The sequence below is a fragment of the Glossina fuscipes genome, unplaced genomic scaffold (genome assembly GCF_014805625.2).
Source record: "Glossina fuscipes isolate IAEA_lab_2018 unplaced genomic scaffold, Yale_Gfus_2 121, whole genome shotgun sequence".
NCBI lineage: Eukaryota > Metazoa > Arthropoda > Insecta > Diptera > Glossinidae > Glossina > Glossina fuscipes.
In genome coordinates this window covers 9,546,883-9,562,093 of record NW_023998464.1, presented here as the reverse complement: position 1 = coordinate 9,562,093, position 15,211 = coordinate 9,546,883, and the positions used below count along the sequence as shown (strand labels likewise).

The 15,211-nt window shown below is 32.4% G+C and overlaps 1 protein-coding gene across 1 annotated transcript; it reads left to right on the top strand.

The window, feature by feature from the left end:
- Positions 1–1,433: 1,433 nt before the first annotated feature.
- LOC119640422 (ethanolamine-phosphate cytidylyltransferase) lies at positions 1,434–14,082 on the top strand. The gene is made up of 7 exons (XM_038038457.1): positions 1,434–1,820; positions 11,565–11,815; positions 11,887–11,953; positions 12,515–12,627; positions 13,271–13,398; positions 13,451–13,636; positions 13,711–14,082. The coding sequence occupies exons 1-7, from the start codon at positions 1,726–1,728 to the stop codon at positions 14,026–14,028; spliced, it is 1,158 nt and encodes a 385-aa protein (XP_037894385.1). The 5' UTR covers positions 1,434–1,725; the 3' UTR covers positions 14,029–14,082.
- Positions 14,083–15,211: the final 1,129 nt, after the last annotated feature.

Here is a 15,211-nt window from a genome sequence, read left to right as displayed (position 1 = left end):
ACATATCAATCACTATTGTTTTAAGTTTAATGTGTAATCATTAGACATAAGGAGCTACTTAATACCTTAAGGTAATCAATTACTTCAACAATTACGTGTACGTTAAAATTGTTAATTTCATAAATTGTGAACATTTCACCTAGCCGACATGCGAACTTGCGTTTGTAAACAAATCTATCTTACTTCCAAAGCTGAACAGCGGAATCCAATTTAGTTTTTTTCCATTTCCGAATCTTTTAAAATGTCAAACAATTAAGATTAACAATAAAGATTTAAAAGTAAAATTCAGAATAACGTGCTACTTTGTTTATAATATTTAGAAGTGTGTTAAGATTTGCATTAAGATAAGATAAGAAGACATGATTACGAAATCATTTAGCCATGTTTCTATAAAAGAAAGTAGGTAAGTATTTTATCCAATTTATGGTGTATTTTTTGGCAAGTCTTCAATGTATAGCTGCTACGAAGTGGAACAATGGTTTCATAAAGCAAAAATTGAAAAACTCTTATTTGCTTGACCAATATTTTTGTTTTACATACTTTACCAATCGGATCGCAGTATGCATAGCAATTTACACCCCGCTGTATTGAAAATTCCATTAGAAATTGTATGCTCTGGACCACTAATTCCTTTAAATGGGGTCTTTGGGTCTTTTCACTCGACAAAAAGTATACGCTTTTTAAACCTAGCCCATTGTCTAATCAGAAAAATTTATTTTATTAGTTTTTATTATTACGGAATACATAATAAAATATTAAAAGAAAAAAACATTAGTCCAGTAGACAAGAAAATGAAATAACTTCAAGACTTGGAAAAATGTAGCGTCAATAATGATACGAAGGAACAAAAATCATATGAAATGCTCTATTTTCATTAATAAAAGAGAAAATATTTCACATTTTAAATACCAAAAAAATGAGCAGAAGTCGTTTTCGTTTAATTCAAATATCAACGAATTATCAGAAAAATCTTAGAGCCGATAGCCTGTGTTGCTAGTGCTCAATGCCTTTTTTTTAGTCTAAGAATTCAATTCATTAGTCTAAAATTAAAATAATAATAATAATAATAATAATAGAAAAATCTGAAAAGTTGTACCATTTGTTTATGTTTGTTATTCCTACGATAAAAACTAAAATCGATACACTTTTCATGCTTTCTTTTTAGCAAAGATTCTAAAAACCCGTTTGCCAATCTTTGAGCAGTTAATATAAAATTTGGGAACACCGTTGCAGTTTGTTCTCTTCTCTCGTTAGATGTATTTCCATTTGTGCAAAGCAAAAGCAAGATAGACTATCTCATTAAAGTATTCTTACAAAATTGTAAAAGAGAAAAGAAAATGCAAATCCCAAAAGTTCCAGATAATTGACATTAAACCACTCAGCAGAAAATCAAGAATACGAAATGAAAAAAAACTACAAAACATTTTGTTAACACTCGGATATTTCGACATATATTAAAAAACGCTTGAAGTGAGCGCACGTATTTTTTTCCTCAACTGGAACAAAAATATTGAAAAAGGAAATTTTCATTAAGAATACATAAGTCAAAAAAAGCTTGCGACGTCGCGTAGTCCAACATTACATATTTACATATATTTTTATAAACTAGTGGTGTGTGCTATAGGAAAAGAGCGGAAATTTTTCTAAATTTATATAAAATATATATCTATATATAGACATATTCGTATACATTTTCTTTAAGAGGAAAAGTTATTGCTAAAAAACATGAACGGAGCAAACTTAGATGGCACAGCCGGTGAAGATGAAAAATCACGACCTGAGCAAAAATCTAAGCAAATTCGTGTGTGGTGTGATGGTTGGTGAGTCATTAATTTTATCTGTCACTTTTTTTTCTAATTAAAAAATTATTGATGAAAAAATATTCTTCAAAGCAAATGTCATAAGTGTTTTTATACATGTTTTCGTCTTTCCATTGTGCATGTTTTTATTAGTTAATTAGAGAAATTTCGCTAATTTTGTTGTCTTGTGATCGCCTTCCCTATTTGCCTTGTGACGGCCGAAGAAGGAATTACGCAAATTTCCAATTTTATGTGAAAATTGAACAGCTGATCTGTTAGAATCTAAAAATTGCTCGCTACCAAACGTAATCTTTTTTAATAATCATTCTTCAAACATTTCGATTTTAAATTTTTACAAAACATTGTACTTATGGAAGAATATGATATAATGTTGTATTAATTCATAACCCCATAAGTAAATTCTGATAATGGCAATTGTCGTTTTTCTGCTGCGTCTAACATGGGAAAGAAAATATTTTTCGATAGGTGTCCTTTTTACATATCTTGCTCTGGTTATATGATCGCATATAGGAAATTAACAACACTAATCAAGAACTAATAACGGTGCTTAAACTGAACGTTATCATCGAGGCGAGGCACTTGCCGGTGAAATAATATATGTTTTGGACCTATTATCGAAATACGTTATTTCACGTAACGTCATGTGAGGATTCGGCAATGTCTGTTCGTTTATTGAGGGGATTCATACAGCAATTGCGAAAATATCTGAAATCCCTTATGTTTTACAAAGGTAATTTAATGTGTTTTTTGCATAACGTAAGCTAGCTATGTATATCGAACACTAAAATATGAATCGAATATTGAATTCACAAATTCGAAACAAAAAACTGAGGGAAAATAGGTGTGGGATTGAAATGATCATTTTGGGTAGAAGTAAGTACATGTAGAATTTCAGTACTTTTGTCATAAGCCGAATGCCAAAAAGTGACAAAAAAAGTGTGGATGATTGATGCACAGTGCATATCACTTCTTTTCTGGAAGTAAGTATACATCCAACCGTTAGGAAGCCATTATCGCTAATTAAACTAGCATTAGTCTAGCAAAACAAAGAGAAGGAAATTAATTGAAATTATTATTTTTGATAGTTTTTGTACGGCGAAAAAGCCTTTTGGTGCGTATTCGAATCTAAAAAATATATTTTAGCTCGCCAAACAAGCGGGAGATTTTACATTTATTAATTTTTGCATCATTGATTAGTATTTGAATAAAAAAGATCAATTCTTGGCCAAAAAAGGCAATAATTTTTATTAATAAAGTAATTAATTTAAAATTCCCTACGAATTCCACTATGGAATGTTATGCTAAAGACATTCCAAAAAAAATTCGAGCGAGAAGAATGAAAATTGTAAGAATGGTTGTCTCCACCGTTTTCAAATTTGTAATTACTTAATAGCAATTAATCGATGATTTTAACATTACATTTACCGCACTCGTTAATTTAACTAGTTTGCGACTTCAAGCTGAAAAATCCTGCCTAAGGAAGCAGATATCTTAACTTCTTCTTTTTTTTCTGGGATACGCTAAGTTTGCAACCGATCAAAAAAATTGTTTTTTAAATTTTCGTCTATAACTTTGGATTCCATAAATATACCTTGGAAAGGCTCCTACACTTGTTTAACGCAAAAATGATCATCGGTTCGTTAGTACGTCCACAATTGACGATAAAATTTTAATTCCAACTAATTTTTTATTTATTCTGACGCCGGTCGGAACCGTTTTTAAACAGAAAAAAAGTGAAGTTGATCCTAACGAACATTTGAATCACAGGTTTTGAAACTCATCTTCACGGAATCAAAAGGTATATACGAAAATATCAGGGAATTAATTTCTAATTTAATTGTAGTTGATTGGAAAAAAGACTAACACGCGTTAGAAAAAATTGAGAACAAGTTGGAAATAAGCTAAGATGAAAAAAGAATCTGTCTTACTGGTTAGACGCTTTCATAGGTTGAAAACACAATTGATTGAATTAATTCAAAGCAAGGAGAGCTGTTATTCCGAGCTGTAATTTCCGTATTCCAAAAATTTTAGAAAACAAACCGTTTTATTGCCTTACAGTGAAAATATGCATAAATGCGAAAAGAAGCATATTTGCTTTTCGTATATATTATGATTACCACGAGACAATGGGAGTAAACTGGATATGCGAAAATATTGGTTTACACTCCATAAAAGCTCTTGATTGAAAGGACGAAAAACTAATGCTCCCAGCCGTTCAATAAAAAATAGCTTTTATTAGATGGCTGACGGTGTCCTTAAACAGCCAAATTTGTTGCAGTATTTATAAATTATTTTATTTTATTAAGTGTGTGAAGATAAATTCGAATTTAACTAGCAGGCACCTATCATTACCCTTAACTGAGCTCTGTAAACGTCCTACGCTTTGTTAGATATTTAAAATTAAGAAATAGTTGGATTCGGAAGCCTGCTCCGTCCATATTAAAAAAGATAAAATGTTTTTGTGGACAGTTCATGAATCTACATGACAATGCCTTTTAAACAAGCTAAACGAATTCAAACTCTGATTATAGGAATTACTTTTAAAAATTTTTTGAAATTTTGCATGTTAGCGAAAAGTGGGTATGGAAAAAGAACGAAATTTGGGACTCTAGTGCAGCCAAATTAGACAATGTCGGCTGTATTCACCTATATCATGCATCTGCATGAAAATTCCTACCGAATGAGCAAAAAAATTCAAATTTTCAAGCAGGAGAGAATTTTTGCGATAGAAGCGATAATCAAATTTAAACAAACAATTTAATGATATTTGAAATCTTTTCACCTTGGCTCTGATCCAAAGTGACCATAGACAAATCTTGTGTATTCGAGTAGTCCGTATTTCAAGACCGGCGGCGATTACGATCGCGAAGAAACTTTCTGTTTATACATAACAATTAAAAAATACATAAAAAAAATTACCAGAAATGTTTCAATAAATTGTTTTCTAGTATTCTAAAATACTGGTCTAGTATCTAGTATCATGAATTTGCTTTGAAGAAGTAAAAAAAAAACAAAAAAGTAACTTAGAACAGCTAAATTTGTTCAGAGTAGCAATGATATTCGCACATACAATATATATTTTCAATACTAATAAGAAATGCAAGTCCTAACCTTTAGAAAAATATTTATGTAAGCAACCAATTTGGAGTATATTTCGTCTAAATTATTGAGTGACAAGTTCACATATCACACTGTCTAGATCACGAGGACTCAAAGTTTTCAAATTTATCTCCCAACGTGTCCGTAAATTCTAGCTGAAAATTTTAAATATCCTGAATGTAATAGACATTTTTGATAGTGCGGCGATAAAACTGAGAAAGGATATTTTAGGCAAATGCCAGCCACAGCCTTTTGAATAGTATATATACCCAAATATATATACCCCAATATATTTGACTAATCTACGTTACACAAATATGTTTTTCTGCGACAGATTCTGTGCAACACCTTTTAAAATCTGCATAAATGCAGATTCTTTAATAAGTCATTCTTGAAATTATATGACAGAAATAGCATATTTTCATTTTAAAACGTAGATACTTCACTTTACATCTAGGCAAGCAAAATTTCATACAGAATATCATGTTTGTAATACTGCTTAATATGCCTATTTCCAGTAAGATATTCATCAAATATCAAGAATGTTCGATGGTTTGATAACTTGCTTTCAAGGTGCATTCTTATCTTAACATCTAGAAACAAGTACATATAAGCTCTCACGAAAAAACTTTATACATTTGCGCTGAAAGCTGGAAAGGGTTTCAAGAGAATCATGAAATTTTGGAATATAAAATGTTGAAAAAAATTTCTTATCCATATCATACATATGGTTAGGCGCATAAGGTTCATATATAGCAGCATTTATCAAAAGGCAAACTAAGGCTCGCTAAATCAACTTATGTAGTCATGAGGAATTGTCACTCACATAAAACTCTTTTCCATATCGTTCTTTAAAATGAAAAAAGCAGTAAAACTATTAACGTTACGTCCTAAGTTGAAACGAGAAGAATTTTCAATTCATTTCAATCTGCCGAACAAAAACGGTTAAAAAAATATACCTTCATCCACCTTTTTAAAATTTTAAAATGCCACTAGTGTGCTTAAGCATTGCCTGGGGAATTTTCATTAAAATTTGCATTATTTAGTGTGCCTTATAACAAAGTTAGACAGGCCAGTGTATAATCATTGCAGCAGATTAGTGTATGATCTTACCGCAACCATAAATAAAGAGGTTTAAAAGCAAGTTTTATTTTTTGGACGAAGAGTTGAAGAATATAATGCTATTTTACATATTTCAGACAGGTGGAGAGAAAAATTGAATGCGTAAACTATGTGGAATTTTTGAGACGTATTCTTCTTTACAAGTTACTAAGGTTTCATAAATCAAGTAAACCACATGGCATGACAAACTTCTGCTTGCAAGTTAATTTATAAATAACTGGATATGTTCCGCACATTTTTGTTCCGCGGGCAAATTTGATATCGAAATTGCGTGTTGGTTTGATGGATCTCGCTTACAAGAATTCATTAACGGGAATTCGGTTGATGCTATTCTTAAGAAGATTACACTCTGAAATTCCAAAATGTTGGCAAAAATAATAATTTATACCTGTTGGTACTTAAAAATATGAATTGGTATAAATGGAGTGGAATTAACTAAAAAATTTTTGAGAACGACAAAAGTTGGAAATATAGGATTACTAGAAACTATTTAAAAGATATTGTGGAAACGTGATATTTACTGCCTGCTTGGGCGGCTTGGGTTTTGTTACGGACTAGCAAACTTAACATGAAAAAAGTAAATAACAAGTAACAAAGTAATAACAAGTTGGCTTTAAAAAACAATTTAAACAAACAGGGATATATACTTACTGTATTTTATATATTTTTTTCATAGATTTCAATTTTTTCACCTCTTTCTTTGCAAAATTTCATATTTGGTTAATTTATTTATTTCCTTTTTATTCCTCTTCTTTGCATTATTTTGTTATAAATACACACAAGAACACACAAGAGAACAGCTGCGCTTTTGCGTTATTGTATTATAATGTATCTTCTTACATCGCGCTGGTTCTTCAAACTTTTCTCCAGAAACTTCCACAACCTTTGGCTAATCGCTTGATTTAGTGTCGCTTTAATAAGACAAAGTTATTTGATTATTTTGTCAGAAAAGTCCCATTTTCTTTATCCATTTTATTGTTATCGTTGCTCCATAAATCGTTCAAAGAAATCTAATTGCTGTGCGTGAGCCTTAATTGAAGTTTGTAAGCATGAACATGTGAATCCTTCGTGCAATATTCAGGATGAAGCTTCTGAAAGTGTCCACTTTTTGACTTAATGCCTTTACACTCACTCCAACACTTACGAATTGCCTTGACTTTTCTGCTCAAGATTGGCTATAATCATTACCCTAATTTTTTTAAGTAATCTCTTCACAGTTCATGAAGTTAAATCATTATTCCGATAACATTTCGTACGAAAAATTTAAATCAATAGGACACACTATATTATGCAAGTTATTGGTTAATGGAAGATTACGAAGGCTTTTTTATTTCATCTTTTGCAATTCTAACACTTCATGCATAGCCATTATCAAATGACTGTATCTAAATATTAATGTTACGATTGCTTACTAAACACAAGATAAAGTAGACATTTGAATTAAGGCAATCAAGTAAAGCCTTAAAGTAATTAGAAGAACAGAATCGCGTACAGTTCAGAATATTGTTCATTTAAAGAAATTATTTTTCCCACTATTGTCATCCCCGTAATGGAGAACACTTTCCTGCAATGTATATTCAAGAGTAATTAGGATCGCTATTACAGAGTTGTTTGGTAGCTATATAAGCTACCTAGTTGTTACTACCGGTGCCGCAAGCCAGCGCAGGGCTGGTAAGGATAATTCGGCGAGTTTCGTGATGATTACTTAACAATTGCCCACGAGGTTTTAGTAGCTTAGCGCTAATAGCGTAATGCTTGCTAAAAAACTAAAGATATTTTTATAATGGGGCTATCTAAAAATTCGATGCGAAACTGTAGTTGCTCGAATCATCTCCATTATTAAAACAAAACTCCTGAACTATTGAGTTGAGACAGATCAGTGTGTGCGTTTCGCCACAAAGTAAATGTCAACTTTTATGAATAACTGACATCGCGCATTTCATTTTATAATCACATCGAATGCACTTAAATTAACTTAAGCTTTAGAGGAATTATACCTGTTGAATTGGTTGCATTTTTATTTACAATATGGAAACTACTTTAGCGTTTTTTTCTTTTTAATTATGATAAATACGTACAAAATTTTCATCTGTATGCTTCCAAACCTTTGTTTTTCCCTTTAGAAGGTAGCTTAGAGCCTGAGAATATTTGTCCACGTTTACATTATTGGGTTTTATTGGTTGAAAAATATATGGTTAATGGTTTACTCTTTTCGAAATCTACTTCGAATGAAAGATTTGTCTCACATAATGATGATCCATGGCAGAAGTTAAACTGCTTCCATTTTTGGTTTCTCAATTGAGTCTATAGTATGTGAATGCACAATATCTCGTTTTTATTGCGGACTATAGACATAAACTCTTTGAATGTTATTTGAGTATGACCGAATTCCAGTCGAGGCTGACCAGGATTCCGAAATTCGGAAGCTATGCTTGAGATCTATTATTTAGTTATTTTTTTAATTAGACGTGAAACTTAGCTAAAATAAATTAACAGCCGCATTCAATTGACTCTTAGAAGTAAATCTCATACTAATTAATATTAAGAGCTAATACAAAGTATAGAAGGAGAAGTAAAGAAAAAAAAAATTCATGTATAAGACAAAAAAAAAACAGAACAAGTACATAACTAGCACAGACGCAACCCACAACCAGAACAAATAAGTTCAAAGTTCAAGTGGCCACATAAGCCATTGCAAACATGCAAGAGTTTGGCAACCGATAACATTAAACAACGCTAGCTCATTTTCGCATCATAGTGATATGTTAAGGTTGCAAGTTAGTTTAAATAAGACACAGGCAAATCGAACGTGTTAAGCATAGTTCTTTTGATAGATTGTAAAGGGTGCGATTAAGCCATAGACATCGTTCAGGTTTCTGCAAACACCGCTGAAGCGATTAAACAGCTCATAATTATATTTACATTGACTAAACTTAATGACGTTAAAGTGCCTAGAGGAGCGATTAGAGACATTAAAGCTTATCTCGCCAAGTAATGAGGACGAATCGATAGTACCATTAATTAATTTATTTAAAAAGAGAACACCAACAATAAATCTATGTTTCTCAAGTGACGGTACGTATAAGAGATGCAACCTATTTTCATGAGTAGGAAGAGAGAGAAGCTGATCCCAATCCAAATTCCAGAGGGCAAACAGCCAGAATTGCTTTTGAAAGGACTCACTTAAATCTCCTTAAAACCTATAGAAAGGAAACCACACAACAGAGGCGTACTCAAGTATTAGTCTAACTAAGCACATGTGTAGCCTTTTTGTGGTGTAAGGATCCTTCAGCTGTTTAAAGCAGCTGTTAATGAATGAAATGTTTTACTTAAAAAGACTTCAATGTGCAAATTAAAATGTAATCTCTCGTCGAATAGAACACCAAATCGATGAACGAATCAACGTTTTCCAACCTGTGTAAAGCAATGAAAGACTCGGTATTGAATAACTTCCTTCTTGAAAAATAAAGTATTTTTTTACATTTAATTTCATAAAATTTCATGCAACCAAATTATTTAAGTCAAATTGAAGATGATACTATTGCGATTCCAAGGAGAAGGAAGAAAACAGTCTAATATCGCCAGCGTACATTAAGAAGAGAACTGGCTGGATTTAATCACCGAGGGGAGATCATTAATACATAAATTAAATAAAAGGGGTTCTAACTGGCTTGAGGGACACCAGATGTGAAGGGAAATTCATCCGAGGCAGTAAAGCAGAACAAGGTTTTATCTGCACAACAGTGCACAACAGTGCAGATAAAACCTTGTCCATTTCAATAAGTAGAAAGGGATGGCAGAGGCAGTGTGAACCCAAAGAGAACTCAAAACCATTGAAAGAAACATGCGAAGGGTATATGGGGATTTCTCTTTTGCAATTGACAAACTTAAGAAAATATTTAGGATTAACAATCAGTGGGAATTTTATCAACTAAAGGCACTTGTAATAACATTGGTGGGTGAGGTAATTAAATCAATGCCTTGCAGCAGAATAAGCGATATAGTCGTAAGCAGAACCGCTTTTCATAACTTTTGTGAAAAGTTTGCTTTTACAATTTTTGAAATATTTAACTCTTTTGTTAAACCATAGTGGACATTTGCTTCACTTCTCTTATTGCAACGGATGCAGAGACAGTTCCGACGAATGTAAATCAGACTTTGACCAAGTTTCTGTGAAAGCCAAACAGGAAAACTCTGTGCTTCGTATATTTTAGAGTTTAGGGTCTAACATTTTGGTAAGTGGAAGTTCTTCGGCATAAAGAAACATGTAGTTTTTTGAGGGTGGGAGAGCTACCGAATTAGTATTACGGGGTCCATTCCAAAGAATGAATTGCTTAATTAAGGATCCAACTGTCCACAATGGTTTGTTTAATAAAATTTCCGTGTTTTCAGTCGGAACTGATACTTTAAAAGACAGGATAGCTCAAGGTTGCGATGAAACATTTTCAAATTGGCGGATGAAACTTTTGCAGCCTGATGAATTTTTATGCTCAGAGATATCAGGCGTCCATCTTGACACGAATATTGCCGTCAAGTAGACGTCATCTCTACGTTGGGATTCACAGGTAGAGAGTTTTAAGTTGGCGAAAATATATAGAGGTTGACGACACTTGCACGTGCAGTTTGCGCGACTTACCAAGCATAGTGACCAGCAGGCGCATAGTAGACACAGGTTTCTTCAACTGTTATCGGATTGCCTAATAAAACGACTTGGTGCCGTACTCGTCTAAAATTGATTGGGCATCATTAGCTCGTTTTGGGTTTACTTTGGTCAGCAACCTGGTCAACTTTTCCCGCAAAAAAACGTAAGGAAGATTCGTTCTTTCTTAAATGAACGATCAGACGTACTAAGTTTCAGATTAATGAAAATACATCTAGCTTCAGCTAAATTAAGCAAGAGCCTTTGCATCTGTTGAGCATCCAAGATTAGATTCCAGGAACATATATGCATTTGTAAATGTTTAATTCGGCGGTGGATGTGCCTATATTAAAGGACAGTGGCAACAAGCACATAGTAAACATTAAAAATATTAACCTATTTTCCTCTTGTTTGAACCGTGATAAAATTCAAGTTGAATGTTCCATCAAAAGCACGTTTATTTTGCAATGCAAAAACTATGTAGAAAAAGATGATAAATTAAAATCAATTTTTCGAGTGTGAACCAAATTGCAGTTTTTTCTTTCAATTCTTCTTTGGGACTAGACGTTCGGCATAGTAACAATGTTAATGTTTTACTTAATATATTTTAATATTGAATTCACTTCTTTTTCAAAAGCTTATCTCTCGTAGGGAGCGTTTTTAGAAATTTTTGATATGAATAAGTTTTTCTAATTTGTACATACAATGACAAAAGGTTATCTTGAAGTCAATATTTACTACGTCAAAAAAGGTTTTTTTTTTCATTTAGGTGGGCTGGTACGATGTCCACACCTGCATAATAATCTTCATAATCCATATAATTTTTATGTTAAATATTTCCGGTATTTTACTTTTTTTTTGTTGAATTTTGTCTGCTGTTCCAGTTATGATATGGTTCATTTCGGTCATGCAAACTCTTTAAGACAAGCCAAGGCTCTTGGTGATGAAGTAATTGTGGGTATTCATACAGATGAAGAGATTACAAAACATAAAGGGCCGCCAGTATTTACAGAAGAAGAACGTGTTAAAATGGTTAAAGGAATTAAATGGGTCGACGAGGTTGTCTTAGGTGCACCTTATGTAACTACATTAGAGGTATTAGATGAACATAATTGTGATTTTTGCGTGCATGGAGGCAAGTGTCTTTTACTTTGCTTACGTTGGTAGTGCTTTATTTTTTACTATTGTACCACCTTTTGAACTTAGATGACATAACCATGACCGCTGAAGGAGTGGATACATATCACCTAGTTAAGAAAGCTAATCGTTACAAGTAAGTATTAAAAACTTTGGATTTACATTTTAGTTCGTTTCACATAATGAATTAAGCGAATTTAAAAAATTTTAAGTGGTTCAGAAAGAGCTTTTAGCTCGTGGTTTTTCGATTTGACTCTGTGGCTGCGTATAGGTTGTACGATAAATGCGTGCGCAACATATCCGACAGAGAAGATGTGGATTAGTCAACTATTTGTATGAACTGTTAATCTCAGTTGTGCTTTTCTGCACGAGGTTCCAAGGAAATATCTGCATCAAATAGAAAAGTGAAAAAGGATGGGTTATATTGCCTGTTAAGTAAAGGAAAAAGAGGAGTTAATAATGCTGAATCGAAGTTCTACCAATTATTGGGTACTTTAATATTGATTTACTGTATACAACGGCATATATGAAATAAACTTCCGAAAGCTGCAAATTTGCATAAAATTTAATTTTTTGTGCCCATGACCATGCCCCAACCATTAAGTGTCCGTCGAATGGGGGTTCTTACTACCATTAGGATGAACAAATCGACTGGGTTCCTATTCCTTTAAGACTAACAAAAATTTTCCTTTTTCAGGGAAGTAAAACGCACCGCTGGTGTATCTACGACTGATTTAGTGGGCCGCATGCTTTTATTAACTAAAAATCATTTTCGCCAAGGTTCCGCAGAGTATGCTATAGAAAAAGAAGGTACAATGTTTTACAATATGTATCCGTGTACTGCTCCTTAATTAATACTAACAAAAAAGTTATGCTATAATTAATTTTTATGCTTTATCTGGTTTATTAAAAGTAAATATATAGATTGCATTTGTAAGACATTAAAAATTTGATAGTATTTCTCCGTTGGCGTTCTCATGTGTAAATAATAATTTTAATTTTTACATTAATTTAAGTTTTGGTTATTAAGTTTTTCATCATGTGTCTGTAGTCATTTGTGTTTCCTTTTTTATTTATGTATTTACGTTTCTTCTTTTTCCAAAGTAAAGTTCATTTTATAATTTTTTCTTTTTCTCTCTTCTTCTTTTCATATAAATCCCATATATTAATTCAAAATACTCATAAAAAACCTCAAAAACTCCTCACAATAATCCAAACAACGCTCTCCCCTGTCTACCATTGCCTTACTATCAAATAACGGGTTTTTCAAAATGCTCTGAAATCTATGCAATGCTATATAAAAAATGTCTTGTGGTTTGCATTCTGTTTAAGTCTCTTTTTTTTTATAATTGTTCTCTTTACCTAAATATTTTTATTTTTGTAATAATTGGATCTAATTTAGCTTTAATTGATGAAGTTTTAAATAAAACCATTCCTAAATCCGAATTATCAGGTTCCTCAAATATGGGTCAAGATTCAGCTGCCAAATCGCCATGGACTGGTTGCAGTCAATTCTTGCCGACCACACAGAAAATTATTCAATTTAGTGATGGCAAAGCACCTAAACCGGGGGATAAAATTGTACGTCGATAGTGTCTATGAAGAATATTTTAGCAAGTCTCGTTTTTTTTAGGTATATGTTGCTGGCGCTTTCGATTTATTCCATGTCGGACATTTGGACTTCCTGGAGAAAGCTCGACAATTGGGCGATTATTTAATTGTTGGTCTGCACACAGATCCAGTTGTCAACTCATACAAAGGCAGTAATTACCCCATAATGAATTTACATGAACGGGTTCTAAGTGTATTGGCCTGCAAGGTAGACCATACATTTAAAAAATACTTAAAAATGGTATAATGTAGAATCTTATTTGGGTTTTATACTTTTTGTAGTACGTTAATGAGGTTGTTATCGGTGCACCGTATTGCGTTACCGATGAACTCTTGGATCATTTCAAAGTCGATGTAGTCTGTCATGGCCAGACGCAAATCACTTTAGAGGATGGAAAAATTGATCCTTATGCGTTGCCGAAGACTAGAGGTACGTTCACATTAATCGATTCAAGCAACAGCATGACCACGGAGCGTATTGTGGAGCGTATTATATCACATCGTCTCGATTATGAGCAACGTAATAAAGCCAAAGAAAAGAAAGAAATCGAAGTTTACGAAGCACTGCAACGTGCTAAAATAACACAAAAAGCTGGCTAATATGCAATTGTCAGTGTGGATAAATCGGTACCTGACGACGAAAACAACTCGAGTCCTTGACAATAGTATAAACCAAAGTCTGGAAAAGAGAAAACATTAGCGGCAACCGTTTTATCCATTGAAACACTTTTATAATTTTCGTGATTTTTTATTTTATTTGTTTTCAATATTTTTTTTATTCGAAATTGTTTTTTCTTTTTTTTACACGATTTGTTTTCCGTTAGGAATTTTTTGTCAACAGTCGGTTTTATTCGCTGCAACCGCTTTGTAAAAATTTTTGGAAACATTTATTTTCCTCAAGAATATTCTTGCTTTGTTGTTTTTATTTTGTTTTTAATATTTTCTATTCGAAGTCGCCGTTCAAGAAGAAACCTTCCTCCTAAATATTTTTTTTTATACGTTTTTTAGTTAACTACATTTTTTAGTCCTTTTTAGGCATCTTCGAAAAAACCATAACGCTGTAGCCAAATTTATTGTTTCTACACATGCTTGACAACTACATCCGGTTTACAGCAGTTCCGGAAAAAATTAACTGTGATTTGTTGTAAAAAAAATTAGAAGTTATATACCATAGGATTCGTTATTTTGATTTTAATCAAGCAATTATATATGTGTGCAAATATTATAAATAAATAAGTTATCATATTATACGAATAATTTTAAAAAAATATATGACATTAACATTAATATGTAAATATATGAAAAAATTGAACTAATTTTCAATTCTCCGTTTCGTTCTGTGTTTAATGCTAGAAACAAACTCTTTTGATTTTCTACTTGTACTCATTCCAAAACAATGATTTTAATGTCAAGATCATCAAATTTAATAATTATGCCCAGCACCCATAGATGAAAATACACAGAAATTGCTCTTCCTTCGTGAGCACGCAAAAATATTTATTAGTAAATAAATATATTTAGAGCAAAATTTCGAGGCGACTGTATACTTGTTTGCCTGCCGGAAAGATGACGGCTGCAAAAATTGCAACTTTTATATTTACATTTTGTTGACGGCCATAGATCGAAATTAAAAAGAAGTGTTACTTGCCGACGGCCACGTATATTTACAACTTTAAATACCTCTACATACGCTCAAAAGAAAGTTCTAACTGATCAACGATGCGCCCGCATATTGCAAAAAGCTGCAAAAACTATGTGTATTGGGTATCAAAGAATTGTCTTA